A 13,337-nucleotide genomic window follows, 5' to 3' on the forward strand; every position below is an offset into this window, starting at 1 on the left:
CCACTACACTGTGAGGCCACTGAGGGTAGGTGACTCTTTTTATTAATTTCTGTATAGGTCTCTCATTCACTGTACAGTTCTTACTGCCAATGTGTACCTCATAAAGAAGTAAATATAATGAAGTTGAATCTCAAAAGGCAGAAAATAAAAAGTGGGAAAAATAAAGGGGGAGTTGAGGAAAGCCAGGAGAAAGCAGGAACTTAAGCTGAATGAGAAGATAAATGCAAAAGTGTGCTTGCATATGCCCCACCACACTCAGTTAAGCTCCCATGGTCTTGGGGTCTCAGCCTCTTATTCAGTCAGCCAGAAACAGTGAGGTATGCAGAGCTGCAGCATCAGGAGAGGGCAGAGCCACTCAGAACCCCAAGTACTGAGAACCAATCCTAAGAGCTCTTTATAGCACTGCACACATTAGAGTTGACACAAACATGTACCTCTTGCTTTATGCTGCACACACTAAAGGCAAAGAGAACACGGTGAACACAATAATAAATTCTAAGCCTTAGAATATGTAATAAGAGCTTTTCATTGCTAAGTATTAAGTAAATGTCATGTTAAAATGTAAATGACAACTAAAACTTACTGAGTGTACTAGGATATTAGGGTAGCATAAGATATAAACTACGACTTCATACTTTTAAATCGCATGTTCATTACAGTCAGGGATTCACTTACACTTTGGGTTCAGCACTTAAGCTAACAGGAAGACAGTTAAGTAGTGTGCCTACTAAGAAACTTTTATACTAGTATATTGCTAGCCTATCTCTAACATGTAGCACATATTCACATCCTGGGTTATCCATTCAAGAAAGAAACCTGTGCTCAATGCATTACAAAGAAAATGTCCACAATGTCCAGTCAATAAAAATTAAGCTTTCTGAACCTTCCCTCGCAAACAAACAAAGATGCTTGGCTAGAACAGAAATAGTTTAAACTTTCCCTACAAACTAAATTATTAAGAATGATATACATCAAGTGTTCATCATTATTCCCCAGATACAAAAGAAGCAGAAGATAAAAATCAGTTTGGAATGTCTCCCTGTAAACTAGAGGTCTCCTTCAGGTGAGACTTAACAAACCAAAAACCCTGTATTTTATAATGTTTAAAATTCAAAATGTATTGTTTTAACTTTACAAATACTATCTTTTTATTTTTAAAAACTCCGCTCTATATTCTATGAATCAATACATCTACTTTATTTATTTACTTATTTATTGATTGATTAATTGTGGTGCTGGGTCTCAATCCCAGAGACTGGTACTTACATGGCCAAAGAGCTATGGCCGAGCCATATCCTAATACACTCAGTAAGTTTTAGTTTTCATTTACATTTTAACATAACACTTGCTTAACACTTAGCAATGAAAAGTTCCTATTACATATTTTCAGGCCAATGTACTTGGTCTATAAAGACTAATGTCCCAATAGAAGACAGGAGTGGGTTGGGGTGGGATGGAGACATGACTGCAACAAGATTTGTTTTAAAGAGAAAAAAAATAGTAAACACACTAAACACTTTTAAATAAAAGCATAATCTTCGCATGCAGTATGGGCTTTCTATACTACAGTTTTAATCATGAACTTTCAATTTGTGATTTAAATTATAATTAAGTCTGAATACTTTCTTCTTTTTCTAGGCCCATATGCATCTGAATGTCTATACATACCTTTTTCCTATTTGAGTTTCAAGTAAAAACAAGAACAATTTATACTCAAGAATATAACTAAGAATGGGAAGGAACAGAATGAAAAATGGAAGCTCTTTCAGTGCAAAAATCACCATGGTCTGTTAGTTGAAACAAAAGTGGACACATTCCCAATACCAAGATGGATATGAAAAAAAAAAAAAAAGGAACAGAATATCAAAATTGTCGCTTACTTTGTGCCTTTTCACAGAAGTTTATCTGAAAGCCTAAAGTAAAAGAGATAAGTTGCAGTTCATTTGCTGTAAATATAAATGACAAACCAAATCAGAACAAGACATTGCATCTTTATATTACACTCTGAATAAAACTAATGCAAGAACAGTTCAAATCACGTTCCCCCACCATCCCAACAAGGACAGCAGAGGCTGGCTGGAAAACCTCAGCTCTAAAGTTTAAATCATCTATACCATCTTGGTTGTTACTTTCCCCACACAGTTAATAAAAGTGTTAAAGCTGTTTCATCAATTTTTGAATGTTCTCAACCTATTTATCCAGAATATATTACAAGTTATTTTACTAGTCAAAACTGATTAAGACGTGCCCAAGTTAATTATTACCCATGACTAAGAAATTTTAGTAATTCACAGGCTATTAAAACTTAAACACATAAAATAAAATTTTCTAGACAATCTGCTAACTTCAAATAACAAGAGCAAAATCACTACACAAAGGGCAAAATTCTTGTATAGTAGGTGTGGGGGAGGGCAGTGGGTGAAGTCCTTGCTGAAGTAATGGTATGCTTTGTAATTTCAGGACTCAGAAGAGTTTGAGGCCAACCTGGCCCATATAGCAAGTGAGACCTTATCCCCCTCCCCTAAAAAAAGATGTCCCTAGAAATGCTATGAGAAAGGCTTTAGACGTTACAAAAAGAGAACCTGTGAAGTCTTCTATGACCTGTCTCTAGGTCTCACAGGATCTGGTTATACCCTAGGAAAGCACTGCACCCATGCGCCATTATCTGTCAAAGCCCCCAGTACAATCACTTAAAAAGTGAAGCAGCTGCAATCCGAGTACTCCAGGCCAAGGCAGGGGATTACAAGGCAGAAGGCAGCTGAAGTGACATAGAAAGAACCTATTTCAAAAATCAAAGTGAAGTCCCCTGCCTTTGTAAAATATTCTTTATCCTGACTCTGTCATGTGGTTTTCTTAGAAATCTTCCTATACGTATATATATATATATTATGGCTTTGGGAAACAAAACAGGAAGGGAGTTAACTAATTCCCTTACAAATTCAATCAAAACATGTTTTTTTTAAAGGAAAAGAAAGAGCCTCTAAAAGAAAAAATTTAACTAGTTGTTCATATGCAGTTGCCAAAATCCTTAAGACTCTAACTTAGTTACATTTTTACATTTACAATACATAAAAGCTGGAAACCGCTTATGCAGTTACTTAGTTACTTTCACACAACTAAGTAATCCATTGCTGACCATTTAACTTCTCAAATGACAATCAAAAGGAAACAGAAATGAAAACTTCATGGTTACAAAGTCCTGGGAAGCCTGGACAACAGAGCACTCGAGAGCCAAACTCTACATGAAGGGTGATGTACCGTCAGCCATGCAGCAGGAACAGAATACAAAAAGAAAACTAAACATGTTTTCTCTAGGCTGGAGCATCTAAAAGCCAGTCAGCCTCCTAGCAGTCAAATAAACAGAGTCTAAGTCAGGAGGAAAAGCTCCTGGGATGTAGCCCAGAGAGGTAACAAAACAAGAGGTATCACACCAATACTGCAGGCCCTCTTTGGAACTTAAGTCATTTCACTTAAGCTCTAGTTTTTGGTAAAGATATAAAGTGAAGATGATGTCCAGTAATCTCGGGGGTTGAAAGCTGTGATTAAATCTAGCTTTGGCTATGTATTAGCCCTTCTGAACTTCTGCACTTATCTCTGCTCCTCCTCCTTTGGGTGGGCAGTAGAGCACAGTACATATACTTTTCATCTGAGCACTTAGGGGCTTTGAGCTGCTGAATGTGTACATTCAGCTACAAAAATGCATCATGAAGCCAACCTAACCGAAAAGAAATCAGAGATTTCTTACAGCCTCATGCATCAACCAGGTTACAAATCCTTCCTTCTAGCAGAAGCATAAAGATTATTATTGTTGGCCACCTTCCCACTTTCACCTCAAAATCCTGGCATGTCTCTGACAGTACAGCCATGCACAGTATTCCCACTATAGCTTTAAAATCTAGCTAACCTTGCCCGAACTTTGTATTTTCATTTGTATTTGTACTTCAGAGAGACTTTGACAGGACTTCTTTCCTGATTGCTATATTTCCTTTTGATTTCTGGCCATTATCAAAAGGGATCTTCTCTAAATTAGTAATTTCAGGTTGTCTACATCATTCAGACACCAGTCATCAAATTCTTCCCACGTTTTCAAACATGGGATTTTGTAGCCCATATATGCCAGCTCTTTTTCTCCTTGTGGCTAACAGCCACCCTCTGCTTTCTAGCTGCATCACTGAATACATTGTTTCAATGTATCTCGGCTCCCAGAGGACAACTTAGAATTGTGTGACATTAAGTGTGGACTAGCATCTATCAGATTCCCTAAGACCCAGAGGTGTTCTGGGCCAATTAAAATGTCTAATGCCAGGGCTGGAGAGATGGCTCTACGGTCAAGAGCACTGACTGCTCTTCCAGAGGTCCTGAGTTCAATTCCCAGCAACCACATAGTGGCTCACAACCATCTATAATGGGATCCGATGCCCGCTTCTGCTGTGTCTGAAGACAGTGACAGTGTAAATAAATAAATAAATAATAAAAGGTCTAATGCTAAGAAAGATCGGCTTCTATTACTGTAGTCACAGCCATCCTGGTCACTCCCTTGGATGAGCAACACTAACAGTGCCTTCCCTACCTTTGCAGGTGTTTATCAGAGCAGCTTAACCTACACAAAGCCGCCCCCTTTATATTCCCAGGAACCCAACAAGGCAACAAGGAAGGTCTTAGGCGAACCCCACACCCCACATTCTACCACCTTGGTATTATGATATATGTATTTTGGTTTCCACCTACAACATGTGGCTGGTAACTAACTCCCTCCCCTGAGGCAGGTCATGGAAGCAAGAGTGTCTCTTCCCCAACTGGGTCTTAGCTCTAATCTTCCCAGTCTTGGCACTGAATTTCTCTGGCTGCTGGGCATGCAACTCAGTGAAATATCATCTGCTCAGCATGCTTGAGAGCCTGAGTTCAAACCCTACCACCCCAAAAAAGGGGATTTTTCTGACCTACCCTTGTCCTACAGTACACTGTAGATCTTCCTCATTCCAGAGGAGTTCTGACCCACAACCTGAAGGGAGGAATGCTGCTTGGAAAGGTCACAACTGTAAAGCAGGCCAGCCTTGCTGGGTTCCCCCATCCAGTTTATGAGCAGAGGCTACACAATGAAGTCTCCATATTCAGACCTGGAGAGTGAGCCAAGGCTCCGGGCTCCCTCTCCTTATCTTGCCACAGGTATTTCCTCTGTGTCTCTTGTAATATTCTTTATAATAAACGAGTAAACTTGTTTCCTGGACCAAGAACTCCAATTTCTGAGCTTGTGATTGGCATGTAAAGATGGGAAAGATGACCAAGCTGTGCAATCAATCAGTTCTGATCTCCTAACAAACAGAATCAGAACTGAAGTAGAAGTCACCCAGCAAAACTGGCTTGAGTAAAGAGAAATCTGCACACCATTGACAACAGAGCAGTCTTCTGTGTTAACATTACAGTGCAAGAACAGAGACAAAAACAAACCTATTTCATCTGTGGCTCTTGCTTGGCACAGTCTGGTGTCCTCTGACATTCCCTTACACATACCTGACCCAGATCCTAAAGAAAATGCCAAAAGAACTGAAGAGAAGCTGAAGAGAAGGGCCCATGGTTACAAGCACTGGTTGCTCTTCCAGGGGACCTGGGTTCAATTCCTATCACCCACATGGTGGCTCACAACCATATGTAACTCCAGGTACAGAGGATGCAATGCCCTCTTCTGGCATTTCAGGCACCAGGCGTGCCTATGATACACAGACACTTAATGTCATTTCTTGGCAAAGTCACACACTCAATACATATAAACATGCTATTTATTAGTGTGTGCAACCCCCGCCCCACCCCCAAATGTGTGCAGACACAAATACATGTAGCAACACTTTTCTGATCCTTTTAAAAAATTTTTTCAGCAATTTTGAGTAAGATGAAACAATACAGTACAATAGAGCTGCAAAAGGTTCATGCAATATCCACTTCTGTCCTCTTCCCTAGCGATGGGAACAACGTTGTTCTGAAGAATCAAGCTGCACGTCTGTTTTCTCCTTCGAAAGGCCCACCTTGGCAGTGCTAACTACCAGCTGATGCTCCTTTTGCAGTGTCACCACAGTTTAACTGACCTTAGGACTCATTTCACCATGTCATCTAAGGTATTTTAGACAAAAAGTGAGAAAATATGTATTCTAAAAGATTATTTCTTACTTAATCTTATTAAATAGGCTCTCATTTTTAAAAGCCCAAATTTTAAAAGAATTTCAACATGTGCTTCAGGGGAGAACTAATTTACTGTGCTGTACTAATACCAGGTCATGTTAAATAACAGTAAAAGAAATGGCATTTGGAGCTGGCAGGAAAGTGCGTGTTAAAGTATCATCATGTATGATGGCTAATTTCAGTTGTCAACCTGATATGATCTAAACTACCTGGGTAGAGGATTATCTTTATTAAGCTAAAGAGCCCAGTTCTTCTGGAACAGGAGGTGGGGCGTAGAGGAGGAGCTCAGGGTTCCTGGGCTAGGATTCTGGACAGAATGTGTAAGGAGAAAGTGAGCTGAATGCAAGCACCATCACTCTCTTCCTCACAACTGTCAACACAGTGTGACCAGCAACTTCAAATCCCTGTCTCCATGACTCCTGCAATGATGGGCTGTACCCTGGAACTATGAGCCAGAATAAAGCCTTCCTTCCTTGGGTTGCTTCTGTCAGGGCATGTTATCACAGCTACACAAAAGCAGCCATGGCACTGCAAACACAAGGATCCAAGCTGAATATATAATATCCATAGAAAAGCCCAGGTATAAATGGCATGTGCCTGTAACCCAGAGCAGGGAGCTCACTAGCTAAGCAGCCTACATTAACTGAAGGTCTCCAGGCTGATTTTCCCACCTGCCTACATCCTTACACACACTCATACATATACCTGTACACACCACCTGCACATACAAAGAAAGAGTATTCTGAAACAAACAGGCAACTGTAGGATTTGGATCTCTTTATTGTCTGCTATCAGGACCTATTGTTGCTATTTTCATTTTAAATTGTTTGGTGTGTGTAATATGAAATAGTCTTCTATATTCCAGATGGCCTTGAACTCTCTACTTGAACTGGATCACAGTGTGTATTACCTTCTCTCACAGGGTGCTGAGGCTAGAACCCAGGGCTTCTTGCACATTAGGCAGTATTCACTCAGCTAAATGCCCAACCCCAACGTCAGTTCTTTAGACCACACACTAAATCAAAACCAGATTTTTTTTATATTTGTTTTATACATTTAAATATTGCTAGGAAGAGAAAAGCAGACTGATCTTAAATCTCCACTTTCTCTTAAAAGATATACTTCAGAACATTTTAAAGTTTATGTTTTTACACATATGTTTACTTTAATTGGCATATAAAAAATGCTTACCCAAGAGTGGGCATTAATCACATACTATACACTTACACTTAAGATCTAAGGAGAAAAATCATTACATTAAGATCAATACATGAAGAACATACATTTATGCTATAGCTGCTTGTACAGAAAGTACTTTACAGATGATTCAGTGCTTCTTGTCGATGGGGTTCTAAACTGAGCGTGCTGCTGCACACCTGTAGGCCCAACCCTTAGGAGAACCACAAGTTTAAGTTCAGCATACAGGGCTATCTACATAAATACATGAATAATTCCAGCTACGCTAACCACTTTGAAAAAGCGCTTTTAAAGAGACATTTCTCAATTACTCAAGTTTAAGGCTCTGGTTTTTTTTTTCACAGCCTTCTTTTTTAACTTATTACGTATGTACATCTGTGCATTCAGATGTGTGTACATATATACACCACAAGTCAATATACACTATCTTCTTCAATTGTTGTCCAACTTATTTTTTGAGGCAGCATTTCTCACTGAGCCTGCTGACCAGCAAGCGTAGAAATCCTTTTGTCCTTGACTCCCTAGGGTTAGCACTATAGATGCCCATTACCATGCCCAGCCTTTTGCACCAGTGCTGGGGATCAAAATGAAGGGCCTCACGCTTGTGCAGCAAGCACTTTACACACTGAGTCATCTCCCCAGTCTCCTTAAGTCTTTATAATAAATTCAACTTATCACATTTTAAGAGATCTTTTAAATTCACTACATATTAAATGACTAGCAGCTTAAAACAGGTCAATATCATTTGTAATAACTGTTACATATTTATAGTATTTTATGATGTAAGACATTTCACACACATTAATGTGATTCTTAAAATAGTCTCTATACAAGCTATGTATCTTCTCTTTCAATGGATGAGAAATTAGGGGAAATTAGAAAAATCCGGTCATTTCCCAAGGGTGCGGAGTGTGCATAAGGCACACTCTAAACCTTGGTTTTTCCTAGTCCAAACTCAGCATCCTTCCAACTTTGAAGTCTTGTTTCTAAGACACTGACTGCTCTATGCAGAGGTAAAGCTACTAGCACAGAAGAAATCATCTTGCTGTTTTCATTGTTGAAGATGCTCAACTCTCAGCTGGACAGCTTTATTCACCAGAGTATCTGTTACTCTCTAGCATGCCCATGGTGACTTTATGGAACATTATTATGCCCAGCTCCCCTGAGATTGAGCACCTGATATACTTCCACTGACTTGGCTAAATTCCTAGGCTTTTACAAGATACCACTACAAGTCTCTTGAATATTAAGATGGCAATTATGCATTTTAAGTTCACTAAAATTTCTTGAGCTGAATTATTACACTATTACACAGTACCATACCATGCAAGAAGCCTCAGTTAAATTTGTCTGTGATGACAAATTATCACGGAAATGGTTTTTCAAACTCTCAATTATTTGGGAAATACTTTTTTCAATTTCTAAGTAAATATTAAGATTTAAGGCCAATTTAATAATAGCTCATTTGAATATTTCTTCCTCAAAAAAGGCATATTTTAATGTCTAATATATTTTTATAATACTATTTACCCAACCTGGCAAGCAGATCTACATTTTGATAGCTTTACTCACCAAATAATCAAAGGAGGAATGGGGGTGGGGATGGGGAGAGTCATATTCAGCTTGTAAATGTTTGTACGTCTGTATATGGGCATGAGGAAGTTCAAAAACAAAGTGAGTCAGAATGAATGAAAGCTCGAACATATGAGTAATAGCAAAATCAGATACTATTCTCTAATAGCTGAGACTCTGTGGGAAGAATGCTTTAACAATGGCCAAATCAGAAATATAACTGCTCTGTGAAAATGTAACAAAATGAACAAATGATGACTGTTAAGAAGCCAAGGTTGCTACAATTCCCACTCCAGCCACCCACAGCCCACAGCCCATTTACAGCTACAAGAGTACCTCAAACACATCATCATTTGAGAATCTCAGATCCAGAAACCAACAAGGATTTAAAGTTTGAAGTTGAACAAACTCTTCTCTGGAATTCTAAAAATAGGGTCCCTTAGAAGTGAAATATAGTAACATCAGCAGGTTAGAAGAAGTGTCCAACCCACAGACAATAAAAGCTAGAAAAGGAAATGTGTAAGTTGGTCACAGGAGGCTAGAGACACATGGGATAAAGAGATAGGGACCAGGGGAAATAACAGATGAGAATGTTGATGGCCAACATGCATGGCCTCTTTACTTTTTGCCAAGTCTCATGCTTTGTATGCATTATCCTTGTGCCTGTGGAACAGGCATTATTCTTACTTTCCAAGTAAGAAACACAGGTTCAGAGAGGCTAAACACTATACTCACAAAAAGCTTAAGTCCTGGTGAGGTGAATGAGGATGGGATTCACTCTCAGGATTCCAGAGCTCTGGCCATTAAGCATTACAGTATAATGGAAATAATGTTTCCAGTTTTGTATCACAGTTGGGTCACAGATGTCAAGCCATGAAACACCACAAAGCCCTTTGGTCAAGCAAAGTACCTATCCTCCTGGATATGGTTCAAAGACTGCTCAACCATAATCCTATGTCCTTAAACCTGAATCTGCTGGTCAATGAGACCCGACCATGAACAACTCCAAGAAAGGCAGTCTTTTGAGTAGCAAGATTATGAAATGGGAGGCAGCCTGGGAAATACAGGGGGACCTCATCTCAAGAAGAATAAATAAAAATAAATCCAAAGAAAGACACTAGTTAAAAAAAAAAATGGGTAGTTTGGCTCAAACCTAGAAAAAATTAATTTGCTGCTTAAGCCCAAGGTTCTTGATTCAGATTACACTATACAACACCTTAAACATTTCTTTATTCTGAGCAGTCAAAACAGGTTCAAAACACGGGATAGAACTGACATGCTCTAGCCTCAAGTAAAGACATATCAGTAAAGATAAAAACAAAAACAATACAAGGGCTGGAGATTAAGAACACTCGTTGCTTTTGCAAGAGAGCCAGGTTTGATTCCCAGCACCCACTTGGTAGCTCAGAGCCATCTATAAAGCGAGCCCCAGGGGTTTGATGACCTCTTCTGACCTTTCCAGCACCAAGTATTCATGTGATAGTCATACATACATACATACATACATACATACATACATACATACATACATGCAAAACATTCTTTCTCCCCCCCACTCTAAAAAAATCAGCAATAATTCCAAGACAGTTTAGGGCCCTTTTAAGAAGGGTTCCAGATATCAAAAAGCAGAGAAGGAGATTAAAGAACACCAGAATCACTGACTAAGTGACTCTGAGTTCCTAGACAGTCTTCCCTCTTCACTGTTCTCACTGCCTAGGCCCCAGGTCTGTTCTGTCCAGACAGTCTTTCTCGGTCATCTTATCAAAGAGACGGCCCTGTTATCTTCTATCACAAAACCCAGCTGTTGCTTTCATTTTTCTTAAGCAATTTCTCCTGTTTACCTCCATGTCTTCCCTCCTCCACCCTCACAGGGACATGCTCCACCAGAGGTGAGACAGCTGGGTTCACTGTCTCTACACACTCCAAACGCAGCTCTATGCTGGCTCTAAGCAGTTGCTCAGTATTATCTGAACAAGAAAAAAAAAAAAATGTATACAGGTTTTTCGAACTGTCAGCCTCTTCTCTCAAAACACACACACACACACACACACACACTCAATCTTGAAATGTATACATTGTTTTACTGAGTTATTTATTATGTATTCAAGTGTAGAAGTCAGAGGACAACTTTAGGAAATCAGTTCTCTCTGCCATGGAAGTCCCAAGGATTGAACTCAAATCAGGCTCTGTCACTACCCTTAAAATATTTAAACTTTAAATCACACCCATTGTGGGCAGGGCAAAAGAGAGGATAAACTCAAATTATCTTAACAAATAATAAAGGTGTGATATCAAGAAAATCCATCTTGTATTCTGTACAATGTGCTATGGAGCACAGCAGGCATCCACTAACGACATTTGAATTAATTAGCTTAGGACCTGCACGGAATATATCTTCTGACTGAAGTGCACGATCTGGTTATATATTATCCCACAAATTTTTCTTATGGGAAGGGATGTAAATACAGATCGTATTTCTGCTGCCCAAATCATGGTATGCTGTCATTAAACACGAAATATTCAACATATAATCTGTTGAACTTCACTAGACACAAGGAGCCCTTTATGAAGGGTTTAACCAAAAAGAAAACATGGTCATACTGATACCAAGGATATCCAAACGACTCTAATAATTCAGCATAAGTCGTTTGCTAAAGTTGTCAAGAGATTTCTGGGCTTGCCTGTGTCAATAGCCCCAGTAAACTTAAGAAATGGACTCGGGCCTGTTATTTTCACAACACCCCCTGTCAAAACCCACACAGAGCTCCTAAGGCCTCTCCGGGAGAAAAGGCCATTACAGGAAAGCTGCCTCGGATGCCCAGACATGATCACTTTGACCTCTGCCATTCGGTTTCCTGAATCTCTCTCCCTTTCAGCCGAACTCCGTCTTCTATTTTTATCTGATTTTCTTTTCTGTATGAGAGGATAACACACATCTCGGGCCTCGGTCGAAACGCCTCTCCCGGGCCAATGGCTGTCTATCCACCTTACAGGTGGCACAGAGCCTCGCAAACCCCCGCCCCTCCCACGCAGACACCCTGCAAAGTTTTGGGGACGGGGGGACAGCGCGGTGGCCCTATTCCAGCAGCGCACCGTGAGGCGCAAGATGGCCCTGAGCCGGCCCCACTGCGGCGCGCGGGGGCGGCGGGGCCGAGGGCCGGGACGCGGCCGACCTGCAAGCCAGAGGCCCCGCCGCGCGCGTTCCGGGAGCCCGCGGGCGCCAGGTGAGCTGCGGGCGGGGGCGGCCAGGTGGGCCTGAGCCCGCGGGGCCAGAGCCGCCACAGCGCTCACCGAAACCCGGCCCGGGATGAGGAGCCCGGGGCGAGGCCGGGCCCGGGACGCGGAGCTCGGGCGGCTTCCACAGACAGTCCCGGGGACGCGGCGGCTCACAGGCCGCGGCTCGGCCAAGCGCCTCGCGAGGGGCCCCAGACTCTCGGCGCGCCCGCTGTCCTTACCCTGCATGCTGCTGACCGCCGGGTGGCCAGAAGCTGGAGGCCCGATGGGCCCCGGGGTGCCGCCACCGCCCCCGGAGCCGCCGCCGCCGCTCGGGCTCGGAGCCGCCATTGTTGGAAATGAGGAGCCGAGCGGCGCCGCGGCGGCTGCAATGCAGCAAGCTCAGCCTCTCGCTCCGCTGAGGGCGCGGCGTGCGCCGCCTTGGCCACGCCCCGGACACGCCTCCGTCACGCCCCCGTGCACACCCCCACCAGCGCTGACGCGCAGCCTGCAATACAGGTTGAGCTGCAGCACCCAGAACTAAGGGCTGGGCCTGCAGTCTTGAATCAGGGTGGCCCTCTACCTACCCTCCAGGGACCCACAGTGGCTTGCAGAATCAAAAATATATGTGCATTGAGAGGAGGGAAAGACTTACGGCCCCAAAGCTTTAGAACTCCCTTCTCCGAACCTCAGAACCCAAAATCAGAACAGTAGCGCCCTAAGAGATCTCAGAAATCATGCTTCCTGTCCAGTCTCTGATCCACCATTACAGAAGAAGCAGCAATAGCTGTGGTCTCAGCCCAATGCTCTTTGTCCTGCTGGGGGCTGACAGGAGTACTTCACGAAAAATAAGTATCACAATCCAAAAGGAAAAGTTCCGGTGTCGGTTTCCAGCCCAGAATGCACACTAAATATTTGTTAAGTTATTCTGTGTGGGAAGAGAACAGCAAACAACAAAAGGAGAGGCTGTGGTGCCCTTCAAACGTATCTCTTTCAAGCACAGGTCAGAAGGTGGCTTTCTTTGAAGAAGGTTATATTTTAGTTCCAGGAGAAGAATCAAAAATCATAAAGCGGACCAAGGCGACACATGCCTTTAATCCCAGTACTTAGGAGGCATATCTCTTTGAGTTTTTCCGTCAAGCTGGTTTACGGATAAGTTCCAGAATCTTCTCTACGTTTTT

At 41.8% G+C, this 13,337-nt stretch overlaps 1 protein-coding gene across 2 annotated transcripts in view; it reads right to left on the minus strand.

Annotated features, from left to right (window-relative positions):
- Map2k4 (mitogen-activated protein kinase kinase 4) overlaps window positions 1-12,574 on the minus strand; it is a 96,441-nt gene extending 83,867 nt beyond the window's left edge. Inside the window, exons 1-2 of one of the 2 annotated variants that reach the window (XM_032913392.1) lie at window positions 12,399-12,574; window positions 1,881-1,913 (exon numbers count right to left, since the gene is read on the minus strand). In XM_032913392.1, the coding sequence (XP_032769283.1) occupies window positions 1,881-1,913; window positions 12,399-12,507 (142 nt within the window). In that variant the 5' untranslated portion in view covers window positions 12,508-12,574. The remainder of the gene's footprint in view (window positions 1-1,880; window positions 1,914-12,398) is intronic. The other variant, XM_032913393.1, reaches the window with a different exon arrangement.
- Window positions 12,575-13,337: the final 763 nt, after the last annotated feature.

The sequence above is a fragment of the Rattus rattus genome, chromosome 9, assembly GCF_011064425.1.
Source record: "Rattus rattus isolate New Zealand chromosome 9, Rrattus_CSIRO_v1, whole genome shotgun sequence".
NCBI lineage: Eukaryota > Metazoa > Chordata > Mammalia > Rodentia > Muridae > Rattus > Rattus rattus.